General features: G+C 33.4%; 3 protein-coding genes and 1 non-coding gene across 4 annotated transcripts; 2 read left to right on the top strand and 2 right to left on the bottom strand.

The window, feature by feature from the left end:
- Positions 1-409: 409 nt before the first annotated feature.
- LOC131598416 (pollen receptor-like kinase 5) lies at positions 410-2970 on the bottom strand. Its single transcript, XM_058871020.1, has 3 exons — positions 2331-2970; positions 1309-1947; positions 410-1107 (listed from the first exon to the last, which is right to left on the bottom strand). The coding sequence occupies exons 1-3, from the start codon at positions 2968-2970 to the stop codon at positions 410-412; spliced, it is 1977 nt and encodes a 658-aa protein (XP_058727003.1).
- A 5531-nt stretch (positions 2971-8501) lies between these two features.
- LOC131596195 (uncharacterized) lies at positions 8502-10893 on the top strand. Its single transcript, XM_058868780.1, is given in 5 exon segments — positions 8502-9113; positions 9302-9728; positions 9730-9840; positions 9941-10199; positions 10312-10893. Coding segments are annotated over 5 exon segments (1365 nt in total). The 5' UTR covers positions 8502-8682; the 3' UTR covers positions 10449-10893.
- A 66-nt stretch (positions 10894-10959) lies between these two features.
- LOC131596197 (uncharacterized) lies at positions 10960-14136 on the bottom strand. The gene is made up of 2 exons (XM_058868781.1): positions 13640-14136; positions 10960-11983 (listed from the first exon to the last, which is right to left on the bottom strand). The coding sequence occupies exons 1-2, from the start codon at positions 14082-14084 to the stop codon at positions 11487-11489; spliced, it is 942 nt and encodes a 313-aa protein (XP_058724764.1). The 5' UTR covers positions 14085-14136; the 3' UTR covers positions 10960-11486.
- TRNAR-ACG (transfer RNA arginine (anticodon ACG)) lies at positions 11123-11195 on the top strand. The gene has a single exon. It is a non-coding gene; the product is annotated as a tRNA-Arg (tRNA).
- Positions 14137-14425: the final 289 nt, after the last annotated feature.

The following is a 14425-nucleotide window of genomic DNA, read 5'->3' as shown; positions in this document are numbered from 1 at the left end:
GGTGTCAACCTTAACTGTATCTTTTTAACACGTTGGTTTAATTATACGTAAGTGTGGAAATAGAACAGATCGACTAATACGGGCCTACAGTCTAGCCTACACAGGTCCAGGCCAGATTTTTTTTCAAATAAAAAAGGCCTAGATTTTTTTAAAGTCTAGACCACAAGCCATACAAAAAACCTTTTAAGCCTAGCAGGGTGGCTTTTATATAAATATAAAATATTGAATAATTATTCCATTAACAATAAATATATAAATAAATATTGCACAATAGGATTACAAAATCTAAAATTCCTAAATTGATAGATCATACTTAAATCCTAAATAAAATTGATAATTCTCTCTCACCTTGCATAAGGTTATGTATTCCATGATCTAATTTAATGAAAATAAATATGTTGTTACAATTCTACTCTGTCACATTCCCAATCTTATCAACATGTGAATCAGTAACAACAGAAAAAGAGAAATCATCATCAGTCACACCTCTTGAATACAAATCACCTTCACTAACATAAGAAAAAGATTCATCTTCACTGTCTTTCTCCTTAAGCTCTTCAATCTTAGCCAAAGCACTTTTCCAATCCAATCTCCTCTCCACACTCCATTCACAACAAAACATTCCAATCCTCAAAAGCTTCAACATCTCACCTTCACCATTCCTTGTTCCCATTATATCCTTATCAAACACTTCACCTGTCCATTCTTCTCTCACTACTGAGTTCACCCATGTTGCTAAATCCGAACTCTCTCCGCCTTTCCCATGTCGAAGATAATTCGACGGAAACTTTCCTGTCAATAGCTCTAATATGAGGATTCCGAGACACCAAATGTCGGTTTTTTCGTTTGGTCTATCGAAATGTGTGACTTCTGGTGATTTGTAGGATGCCATGAATTGTTGTGCATGGTTTTTGTTTGTCATAGGTATAAGTCCATATTCTGTTAAAAGTGGCTCAAATGAATTGTTTAGGATTACATTGGAAGATTTTAGATGACCATGTGGTAGGTTTTGTTTTGGAAATTCTTTGTAGAGATGTGATAAACCTCTTGCTACTCCTTTTATGATTCTTAGACGAGTCGGCCAGTTAAGTACGACTCCGTTTCTACCTGCAAAGAATCAAATTCACTTATATAAATAAGTCGTTTATTCAAACAAAACGGTAAATAGATTATAGACATGTATACTCTGTAGCAGAGACACCTATAGAAAAAGACGTGTTTGGTGTCTGGTATCTGTTTGTACGTATTGGTGTCGTTTCTTGTGTTTGTGTCCGTGTTTCATGGCTTTATATATGCTATCGTGCTTACCGTGTAGATGACTAGCCAAGCTACCATTTTCACCAAAATCATAAACCAAAAACTTTTCTTCTTTCTTGTAGTAGAATGCCACAAGAGGGAGTAGATTAGGATGATTCAAACTTCCAAGCTTTTTCATGTGTTCAAAAAACTCATTCTTCCCAACATTGTTCATGTGCCTAAATCTCTTCACAACAACAATTGGTCCATTCAAAATCATAGCCTTATAAGTTGATCCAAAGCTTCCACTTCCAAGAACTTCAGCTGAAGCCCTAAGAAGATCTTGCAGATCAAAACTCCCTCTATCCTCCCTAACAAAGTTCAATTCTCCATTTTCACCTTTACTAAAATCACCAGCTAAATCAATGGATTGTGTCTCCTTGAAACTTTGAGTCTTTTGAGAATTTTGTTGTAGCCCTAATATAGGTTTGAGTTGTTTTATGCTTCGTCGTCTCCCACGGCTTTGGATTAACAAAAGTGCTACTAATGAAGCTAAAACAACAAGAGCCAGAACTATGATTAACACTCTAAGGAACTTTTTGAGTTTGTTTCTATTTCCTTGAATTGAAGATGGTGAATTGGGATGAACAATAGATTTGGTTGGAGAAATGTTGCATGGATTCAAAGGTTTCCCACACAGGCCTTTATTGCCTGCAATACACAAGAAAAATTAGATAAGAATAATACAATACATTATATTAATTTTTTCTGATCATAAAACTTAATCTAAAGGATCAATCCCACCGTCCACTAACAGTGGTATATTTAAAGACAGAACAAAATTTTATATAGATTGATCCAACACAATGACTATTAGCACCTAGCAAAATTAGGATTAGAAGCTGAGATATTGAGAGGAGTATACTTTCAAAATCTAGACCTTCCCCAACAAACTAACCATTGAGATTGTGAATCTCGTTAGGTGCTAACAATCATTGTGTTGGATTCTGAATCCACCGCTTATAAAAGAACTCCGACAATAAAAAATTAAGCATTTTAATAAGAGAGAGAAATAATAATGACCCTTTACTTACCAGAAAATGAGGTTAAGGGCTCATGGCTTAAGCTTATTGGTATTTGTCCTTCCAATTGATTGTTAGACAAATCAAAAAATCTGAAAAAATTCTGTTGAAATTCAGGTATATTACCTCCAAAACTATTTCCATGCAAGTCCAAATCCAAAAGCCTAGTCAAAGAAGTAAGTGAAAAAGGAATATGACCATTAAACTCATTCCCTGCCAAAAACACCCTTTTAAGATTCACCATACCCTCAAAACCATTATCTAAAATTTCACCAGAAAAATTATTATTAGACAAAAACAATCCCCTCAACTTCACTAGCTTTTTGAATTCAGGCATTGGACCCTCAAATGAATTATTCATGACACTAAAACTAACCAAATTTGTCAATTCCAATAATGTGTCTACATCAATTTTCCCACCTAGTCCCATGTTTTCTAACCTCAATCCATAAAAATTGTTGTTTGTGCATAACAAACCAGCCCAATTGCACAAATTAGACTCATCAACCCAATTGTTTAAAGCATTGTTGTTAGACAAAAAGCTTTTGAACCTTATCAAAATTTGACCATTTGTGTCACCAAAAATTGGCACAAAAAAATTGGACAACATTAAAAGTGTGAAAATGCAATAGTATGGTTTTTTATGAGCCATCATTGAATGAACAAAAAAAATGTTCTTTCTAAGAAAAAAATAGATGGAATGAAAATAAAGTGTGCATTGGAAATTAAACTTCAATGGCTTAAACTTTAAAGGGTGACAATGACAATGACAATGACAAAGTTCTACATGCTAATAATGAGCTGGTTATAGGCTATAGGGCCGGCCATATATGAGTTAATTTGGAACTATTACTCTTTGTTAAAAACAAGTGTTTTCTTTTTGTGATTATTTGGCTTCATTGGAAACATTGATGAGAACTAAGAAAATTGACAACATGATGCATTAGGATAATCCTATGACTTGAAAAGAACAAACATATAAGGACAAGTATTTGGATTTTGGAATTTCTATGGGGAAAATGACTCCATGGAACATTGGCTGCATAATCTTTTTGTTTGTTTAATTATTCCAAAACTTTGGGTGTTTTAGACAACTAATATAAAATTGACATTTTATTTAAATACTTCATTTTATTGTTGATACCAGAACTTAAATTTTTTCAATTATGATTATCTATTGTTTTAGGCAATTTCTTTTAATAGAAGTTAAATATATAATTGTGTTTTTTGAGCTAATGAACTAGAGATAAGTAGAGAGCTGCATAAATGTAAAGTAAAATACAAAGAAAAAGGAATAAGAAAAAGTGTAAATGGTTATTTGATTGAATATGTGTGTTTTGAAAAATCAACAAGTGTGTTATTTATGATCAAACAATAGCTTAATGGATCAAAATATATTGGTCTGAGTATTGTTTAATTCTTGCTAAGATTATGTGGCCTCTCATGTTTGACTTTGGCATGACTTTTTCTCTTTCACATATGGCTAATTATGATTATTTTTGTATGTAGGGCAAGTGTTTAGAAATATTGGAGGCTCGAATAGAAACTTGATATGTAGGAGAATTCTTTATGGAAGAGAGAACTTCGTATTTTGCTTGATGCAAATGTGTGAGATTACATCTCTATTTATAGTACTCTAAGGAGAACTCAAGACTCATTAATTCTATAAAGTTCTAAATCATAGAAATTCAAAGAGTATTTTAGAGAATATTACAATAATAAAAAATATCTAGACTCTCCAAATACTACAAGAATTCTCTAGAAACTTTATCCAAAATTACTTAAGCCCAAAATAATTAAGCCCACGAATACCAATAATGATTAAGCCCAAATCAAGTTTATTATTTCAACATCCCCCCATAAACTTGATTTGTGACTCCAAACATACTCCTTAGCTTCACGAAAGTTTTTAACTTGAGTGGCTTGGTGAAATGTCGGCAACTTGATCTTGAGACATCGCATACTTCAACTTCACCTCCTTTCTCTCTATGCATTCTCTTATGAAGTGGTAACGAGTGTCGATGTGCTTACTTCTTTCATGACAGACGGGATTGTTTGCTAATTTATTGTCGACACATATTTCCTGTGGCATCTTTAACTCTTTCAACAAGTTCCTTAGCCAAACTACATGACAAACACATGATGTGGCGGCGACATACTCGGCTTCACAAGTTGATAGTATGACTATAGATTGCTTCTTTGACATCCAAGTGAAAGCAGTATCTCCCATAAAGAACACAAAACCAGTAGTGTTATTTCTATCATTCAAGTCTCCACTCCAATCGCTATCACTATAGCCAACAATCTCATAATTGTTAGAAGAGTAATCGTGCAAGCCAAAGTTTGTTGTACCTTTGATGTATCTAAGGATTCTCTTTGCCGCCTTGAAGTGAGTTGTTGTTGGAGCTTCCATGTAACGACTCACGACTCCTACGACATAGAGAATATCCATCCTTAATCGTTTGACTTAATTAACAAATGTCTAAATGGTTATTTAATTGAATATGTGTGTTTTGAAAAATCAACAAGTGTGTTATTTATGATCAAACAATAGCTTAATGGATTAAAATATATTGGTCTGAGTATTGTTTGATCCATTCTTTTGCTAAGATTATGAGACATCTCATGTTTGACTTTGGCATGACTTTTTCTCTTTCGCATTTGGCCAAAATTGTCAAAAACAGGTTTACCTTCTCTTAAACGGGCCGGTGATATTGGATATCAATTTTTATAGGATTGGGTCAAATGTTTTACTCTTTACTCAAAATTATGACGATTTAATATGCCACCCCCTAATTAAACATGGCATCCATCAAACACAATAAAAAGACCAAAATGTCGAACATGTAAAATTTCTAAACCATTTCTAAATTTACGTGACATACCACATTTTTCAAATTCACAGACGATACTGGAAATTTCGAGGCGATATCGGAAATTCGATGAGTAACAGTAAGATTTTTAGTTTTTTTTACAAAATTTCCGATATATTCAAACCGAAAATTTAATTTTTCCAGGTATTTTAGAAAATTATATACCGGGAATTTTGAAATTTATGGTAGTTATAAATTTTTTGAAAAATACCAGAAATTTCAAAATTTTCGGTATTTTTGTAATTTTTCTATTTCCCCCTTTTTTTTAATTTGTTTCAGTGAGGACCAGAGGCAGAGACGATACAATTGTCAGTAAGGCAATTGATAGAGCAGAGGTTCGTGCTAGAGTTGAGGAGCATGGGCGGGTCTACAGCCCAGCGAGCGTGCCCGGGCTCAACCCCTCATTTCGTTGTATACTCCTCACCTAATAGTCAATTTTTAGACAACACTAGGGGTAAAATTAGTAATTTTTAGACAAAATTAAGGGCAAAATTAGTAAAAAAAGAGTGTGAATTTTTTGGACAAAATCAAGGGCAAAATTAGTAGAAATAGGGTGTAAAATTAGTAAAAACAGGGTATAAATTTTTTGCCCAAGCTCCCTAAAATTTCTGGCTCCGCCACTGCTGAGGAGGCACAGGCTTGAGAGCTTAGAGCTAAACGCCATCTTCTGACCGGTTCTCATCAGAAACGATTGGTGGAGCAGGCGGCGCAGTTCCGCCCCCATGTCGTCATAGACATTCAGGAATAGACATTTTCAAAAGATGTATTTCTTAATACCACATGCCCCTATTTATACACATGGCAGAGCATCCTTGGCCACATAATTTGTTGGTGCAATCGTAGCCCTTCAAAAGTGTCGGCAAAATCCAGACCGTTTAAAAGAAAAAACCCTAAAAATGATACTACCGATTTCAGTATAACTGAAATTTCCGATATCACTTAAATTTGAAATTTACGGTATTTTGTAAATTTGAAATTTACGGTATTCCGTAAATTTAACAGGGAATACCAGAAATTTTGATTGTACCAAAAATTTCAAAAGAGTCTATCCGAAATTTAGTCCAAAAATTATTTGTGTTTCATTAGAGACATTTCTGAAATAAAAAAAATAAGAGGGTGCCATGTATATTACTCATGTATATCTGACCATAAACAAATTATTTCTTTATTATTTAAAAAAATAAAAAATAAAACCTATATTACTGTAAAATATAGTATATAAAGTATATTAACAAAATACAATTTTAAATACTCTACATCTTTTTAAAATACTATAACATGTTTTTAATGCAATAAAATTTTGAATTGTTCAAAATAATATGTAAAAATTCAACATCATACAAACTAATAAAATATGTGAAAGTTGTGAAGGAAAACGTGAAACAATTAAATATTAATTTAATTATAATAATATACAATATTTAACTTAAAAAGATTGAATAAAATAGAATAGATACTAAAAAAACACCGATTAACCACCTGAAAACTATTTTATAAATCATAATATCACATCGTAACATCCAATTTAACAACTTTACGAAACACATCGCAGGAACGCAAATCACAACTTATTTTCGGCATGAAAAATATTATGCAACTTTGTCACATGAAAATCACATCGCAACTTTTCCATGTCGTAATCGCTAATATCTACATAGAACTATTTTTTAATTGAAAATAAAAGCAAATTCACTGTTTGTCTTCTTTATCTTTATTGACATTTTCCGTCTCTTCTTCCTTGTAATTTCTATTTGCTTCATGTTCATCAAAATTAAAAGATTTGAGTGTGTGTGGAGCATAACCACCACCAAAACTAAGAACATGATCTTTAAGTGATGTTTTGTGTTTGAAATCAAAACCACATATACAAAACCAAAGCTTCCCACAATTCTTCTCATGTGTTCTCCAATCTCCTCTCACAGTAAATGTCTTTCTACACTTCTTGCGCTATAACAATTTCACTTCGTGCTTTTGCTTGTAGTATGTTTGAAGTGTCCTGAAACCTCTTGGCCAACAGATAAAACCTTTCCAGTCCAACCGCCTCCGCGACTCTGGCACCTCTTGGTCCAATTTTTTTCCATTTATAACTTTTCGACTTTTTGAAATGATTTCTAGAATTTTCTATTTTATAGTTTATGCAATCTTCAAATATATTTTCTTTCTTTTCATCAACAAAAATTTTAAGGCATACTTCAACAATCTCCACATTGACTTTAAACCCTGTTGATATCAATTTAGCCATTAACCACCTTGTCGCTCTCTGCCATGTTGAAACTCTAATCAATAATCTTGATCAAGTTCAAAACACCCTTGAACCTTGATCTTATCACTTGTATCCACTTGTTTCTAATTACCCTTTTTATCATATGTAATCTAACAAGTCTACAAGAATCGTTGTATCCACTTCATCATGCGAATTTTTCAACACTCCACCATCTTCAATCTTCAAATCTTTCACCTTTGAAAATTATTTAGATTTTATCATTGTCTGGACTTTATCCAAAGTGATAGTACATTCCTTATCATAAAGAATGGCATCATTAAAGTGTTCAAAGGATCTGGTTAATGAATTCAACAACAATAGAATCTTATCTTCGTCGTCAATCTTCACTTCAATATTCTCAAGGTCATAAATAATCTTGTGAAATTTTTTCAACTGCTCCACTATGAATTTGTTCTCCACCATTCGAAATGAGTGGAGTTGTTGTTTAAGACAGCCTATGAACCAAAGACCTGGTCATATATAAAGATTCAAGTTTTTCCCACATTGCAACCATAGTTATCTCCTTGGAGACTTCTGTTAGAACTTTATTCCCGAGGCACAAGATAATGGCACTTCGGGCATTATCCACCATCTCGATATTTTGTACTTGTGTAAGCGTTGCATACATTAATGCTCCACCTTTCAAAGCATCAATAAACTTCTCTTAAATTAAATTTTTTTACATCTTTAATTTCCACAACCCAAAATCATTATTTCTAGAAAATTTAACTAAACTTAAATTTGGACAATTCAATTTATTTTTAATGAAATATGAGATTCTTGATGCCTTCTAAAACTTTCAAATAAGATCGAAAAGCTTCTTCCAAAAATAAAACTAATTTAATGAAAAATAAGCTATCCAAAAACGTGACTATAACTAGAAAAGGTAAACTATGGTTGTGTGTGTATAAACTATAAAGACAGACACACACGTGTTAGAGACCAACTGTCTTAAAAACTTCAATCCACTTGGTTGCTTTGACACTACACAACTTACAACTATTCAAATTAGTGTTACAAAACCTTAATCTCATGTTCCCTTTATTCTTTACTTCAAACTTAACAATCTAATACACCAAAAAGCGAACACTCACAAGACAAAGCAAGGTTTTCCAACCTTTTGTACTTCTCTTCTCAATCACTACTTTAACTTCCTTAAAACTCACAAAAATAACAACAAAATATACAACTCAACATCTTCACAACAACAACAAAAAAAAACACAACCATGAAACCTTCAACAAATGACACAACCATTCACATTGATCATTCATCTTCCAAAAGAGTGTCTTTCTCAGACGAAAATCACACAAATGTTGAACAACAACAACAGCAGCACCAACAGCATCAACACAATGTTCCTTTGTTACTTCAACCATCCTATTCAAGATCAAAATTCATTATCATTGATGAACTAAGAAACTTTCGTATATGTCTTAAATGGTGTGCTCTTGATCACTCATCTTGTGCTGGAAAACTCATCTCTTATGGAACCTTCATCCTCCTCACTTTCGTTCTTCCTCTCTTCACAACACTCTTTGTTCAAGTCTCTGATGCTTCCCCTCAAGATGACCCTATCTCCTTGAACAAGCTTGTTCAAATACCCGAATCCGCACTTGCCATAATTTCCTTCTTCGCTCTTTCCCGTTTCTTCCTAAGGTACGCAAACAAAATAGCCTTATCAGAGGTGGGTGCGGTAGCTCAACTGGTCTAACTCCAGTCTTCAACCCCCTGACAACATTATTTATTTATATATTTAATGTAAATAAGTTGTTGATATTTATAAATCAAGTGCATGTTTTTGAACGCGTGTATACTGTGATTTTAAATTGTGGTTGTGATTGCAGGTACGGGCTAAGACAACTTCTATTTCTAGATGCATTACAAGACGATACTACATATGTTCGCCGAGGCTACGCGCGCGAGCTGCAAAAAGCATTCAGATACTTGGGATACATAATCTTACCCTCTTTTTTTCTAGAGCTTGCTCATAAAATCATCTTCTTCTCAGCAGTTAAGATTTCGGCACCGAATATTAGTGCTGGATTTCCTCTACACTCAATAGTATTTGTGTTGATGTTAATTTCTTGGTTATATAGAACAGGAATATACTTATTGGTATGTGTGATTTTTAGACTTACTTGTCAACTCCAAATATTGAGATTTGAAGGTGTTCATAAGTTATTTGAAGGGTTTGGTTCTGAAGCAGGTGTTATATTTAAAGAACATGTGAGAATTAGAAGACAGTTATGGGTTATAAGTCATAGGTATAGGTTTTTTCATAATTTGTTGTGTTGTTACAATGAGTGTTAGTCAGTTAGGTGCTTTATTGCTAGTTTTGGCTTCGAAGTCGGAGAAGACTTTCTTTAACTCGGGCGATCTTGTGGTAAGTATATTAACATCTTTATTTTACATGTAAGGATTTTTTTTCTTATCAGATTCATTGAATAACTGATGTATCTGATCTATGGCAATGATTTATGCAGATATGTTCGGCGGTGCAATTGAGTGGCTTCTTCTTGTGCATCCTAGGAGCAACAAAAATCACACATAGAGCTCAAGGAATAGTCTCAATTGCAACAAGATGGCACATGTTGGTGACTAATGCTTTTGCTGAATCAGAACAATGCAAAGATCAAATGTCTGATGCAGTAGCTAGTGATAGTAGTGATTCTGATTCCTCGGATATTCACATATCAATAATTCCACAAAGACTTTCTTCCTTCCATACAAGACAGTCGTTAGGTGAGCTTTAAAATCGAGTAAACAGTCATTTTAGTCTTTTAATGTGTCGGGCGTTGTTACAAAAACGTCGTCTCTGAATGTAAATGTTCTTAGTGTGTGTGATTTTTTGCAGTGATGTATCTACAACACAACCATGGAGGGATAACATTGTATGGATTTTCACTTGATCGAGGGTTGATTCATACTCTCTTTGCCTTCGAATTCTCTATAGTGCTTTGGATTCTAAGTAAGGTGGTTGTCTTGTCTTAGTTTTTTTAGACGAATTGATAATAATTACTAGAAACTCACACACAAACGTAGGTATCAAGATTTAAACTCTTGATAATGACGGTCTACTTAGCGATATCAGCTTTCGCCAATTGAACTAAGATTTGCGGAAGAATGTGCATCATTGATATCTCATTCTTGTTAAGTCCCCATTTTGTGTGTAATTATTTTGTTTGAAATCTGCAACTATGTAAATTAGGAATGAAAGTGTGAACATATAAAGAGAAGGTTTGCTTCTTATTCCTTTTGGTAGATGGTTATGTAATTAATTAGTTGGTTTTAATATTTTTTATATTTTTCTTTTTAAAAGAAAGTAATTGTAATATGTGAATTATAACTTTTTTATAAAATATACTAAGTATAATATGTATGTGTATTTTTTTATAAATGAGTAAATAAAAAAAAGTCACATTCGTACTAGTATATGCATACATGGTAAATACTTGTTAATTGGATTCTAAACAGAGAAAAAAAAATAAAAACAGAAAGTATATGGCAGAAAAGTGTGTCAACAAAACAATTTAATAATATTGACTGAATAACAAATTAAAACAAAAGTTATTTATGCTATACCATTCATTTACAGTGGAATATAAATTTAATATATTGAAACATTTTACAATCAAATTTACAGCAGAGTAAATCGAAAACAACAGGACTTCATGGCCCAATGGATAAGGCGCTGGTCTACGGAACCAGAGATTCTGGGTTCGATCCCCAGTGAAGTCGTTTTCAGAATAATGTTTTTTTAATGTTTTAACTGCTGAAAATCAAATCTTTAAACCATGATTCAGTAAACACTTAAATCCACTTAATAACAGAAGCAACAAATAATTTTTGCAGTGACCCTTTATTCTTTTTGAAGAGGTTAGATTCTAACATCAAAATTACAATTAAATTTGAGTACAGTCTAATCTTCTTTTTCTCTAACAAGTGATCACAATTATAAACAGCATTCTCCTGCTGCATTCATTCACTAACAATGACAAAAATAATCATCAATCGAAAAAAAGTTAATCTTCATTTACACTCTTGGAGAAGATCACATAGCTGCTTAAGGGTGTTGGAGAAATTTCCCAGCCTTGCTATGAGCTTGTCCCCTTGGCGTCTGGTAAATTCCGTATGATAATCTTCTATATTCTCAGAGTTAGCTTCCTTGCAGTCAGCTGATTCAGCACTAATCTCTCGAATCTCTATCGCCAATTCTTGTAATTTCAGAGTCAAAATTTCTTCATTTTCTTCCCTACGGTTATTTGTTATGTTTCCTACACTCTTCTCTGGCTTTGACTTTTCAATATCATGGTTTTCGTCTAATTCGGTTAGGTTCTTCAATGGAGACGACTCTATGAGCTTTGGTCGCCTTTTTGCAGTACGTTTCAACTTAGATTTCTTTCCTAGGAAGTCTTTCAAATACTCTACTTCTAAATGATTATTCTCAGGCTCTTCATCATGGCTTTCCTTTCGCTTATGAACCCAGTGTTTCTCAGATTTACCTCGTCGTCTTTTTCTTCTGGGCCCTAACAATTTGTTCATAAAAAATGCACTTAGGAGAAAGTTTTTAGCAGTAAAGAAAAAGCTGTAGTACACAAAATAACTGCAGCTAACATCACACCAATATGTAACAAACCTAGAACAAAATTGGCATAAAATAACACCATTAGATAAAGAAGCAGCCTTATAACAATAAACTAAATTCATAACTATGTTTTCCTAGCCCCTCCAAACCCTTCATGATAACCTGTCACTTTCAAAATTTTGATTTGTTTCAAATTATTAATCACCTTAAAACGCGAAGAATAATACTTTTCCAACGATACAGGCGTTTAACTTTACCGATGCATAAGGTTGTTTGCCTTTTAATAAAGGTCATGAGTTCAAATCTTAAAAACAATCCAGGAACATCGTACACTAGTCCACCCATCGCTATTTATTGATATCTCAAACCACGATTCCTCAACTAATCCCTTAAAATGGCATTTTATCCTCTCTACATGGTTTTCTATTCTATTATTGCGTATTTTCTTGCACGTCATATCACAGTCCTTCTGATATATCCACATGCTTATGCAGCAACTGCATAGGTGCAACACGCAACCTTTTAGAATTCGAGACTCAACCTCACAACCGATTAGTAAAATAAGGGATGTCATTCTTTATAAATTTTATTTAGAGACTTGGATATTTTCTAATAGATTCCCTCACGCCCAAGCCGAACTATATTGAGCTTGAAGTGTAGATATAAATGGTGGGTGACTCGAACTGATAAGTAGAAACAAATTTTTTACAGTACACCCCCTCACGCTCGAGCATGGATACAAATTGTAGGTGACTCAAGTCATAAACTCTGAAATCATATTGAGAAACCCAAAGTTCACATAGTTTAAAATAGAGTCTGAAAATAGTTTATAAAAAGTGAAACTCCTTGCCTTACAAGCCGACTTTGTAAAGTTGAATTAAACTCAATCCAAATCCTAAAATGATATTGAAGTCTATCAAGGATGACCTATAGAAATTCCAACGATGGTTGCCCACATTACGGAATGATAGAAACTCAAAATTCAGATAAACGGAAAATGTATTATTAATTGAAATAAAAACTATTACAAAGAGCAATCCTTATAATCCCAGAGCCAAGTACTCCTCAGAGGAGAGATATTCTCACTTTGCCAAACCCAAAAAGGTTTCTATTCCAAAATACACATAATGAATTCTCTCTTGCAATCGGTGTCCTTATATAACTACCCTTCCCCCTTCTTGACATAAGCAGTTATAACCAATAATCTATTAAGTCTTTCTATTGGGTTAAGACCCAAATCCAGTATCTATCCATCACGGAACTACTCTCTTTCTCTATACCTAGCTAGTAGATACCATTTGTTTGCACACCAGATAACACATCTGCTTCTACTTTTAGAAGAGTCATAATTGATTCTAAAATTGACATTAACACTCAAATTTATTGTTCAACACCCTCTCATATAGCTATATTCAAATATAAATTATTTTAACCTCAACACACTTCTCAATCAATTTTACTCAAAATCAAATTTTCACTTCTCAGAGAATCAATTATATTCAAAATCAAATTTTATAGCAACCAAACCAATCCACACATTAACTACACAGAAAAAACCGCAGATTTAACCTAGCAACAACACAGAAACAAATCATACCAGTTTCAATTTCAACACTAGCATCAAAATCCTCTTCATTCACCATTTCAGGATCACTCTCATGATCAATTTCACCTCGTTCTTCTCTCCCCTTAACAACTCTTTCAATAGCACCAAACAACTCAGGATCCAAATTTGTCGACTTTTGTCTTTTTCTGAAATCGTCATACTCAGCCAACAGCGACTGCCACTTCCTCCGGCACTGAGCCAAGCTTCGATCGACATCCATGACGGCGCAGTTTTCCGATATGATTTCCCATTGCTGGTAAGACGAGAGCTGAACGGACCAGTCGGCTTCCACCGTGGCGATTTCGTTGACGAGAATGAGTGATTCCGTTACCGTCCATTCCGGAGCTGCTTGAGATCGTGTGCGTCGGTTACCGACGCCGTTAAGTGTGTTTTCCGTCATGTTAGGGTCTTGTTTCGTCGCTAATGCTGTGTTCATATGAAGAAAACGCCACCGTGTTTTTCTTGCTCTTTTTGTTGAAAAAGTTTAATTAAGTTTATTGTGATTATAAATTTCATCATTATAATTTGTTTAGATATTTATAATATTAAATGATAAATATGAATGTATAAAGAATAATGATATTCATGTATTTGTATAGGTTTAAATAATTTGTATGGTGGTTTTATACTCAAATACATATTGAAAGTAATATTTATAAATAAAAATTGATTGAATTTAACTGATTGTGTCCCGTTACAAACTTATTTAATACGATATAGATTTTATTTAAATAAACATGTAGATATTTTATTGATAGTGCCCCGTCAGAAAAATAA

Source organism: Vicia villosa, linkage group LG4, assembly GCF_029867415.1.
Source record: "Vicia villosa cultivar HV-30 ecotype Madison, WI linkage group LG4, Vvil1.0, whole genome shotgun sequence".
In the NCBI taxonomy this organism is placed as follows: domain Eukaryota; kingdom Viridiplantae; phylum Streptophyta; class Magnoliopsida; order Fabales; family Fabaceae; genus Vicia; species Vicia villosa.
This window is presented reverse-complemented; position numbering and strand designations above follow the sequence as displayed.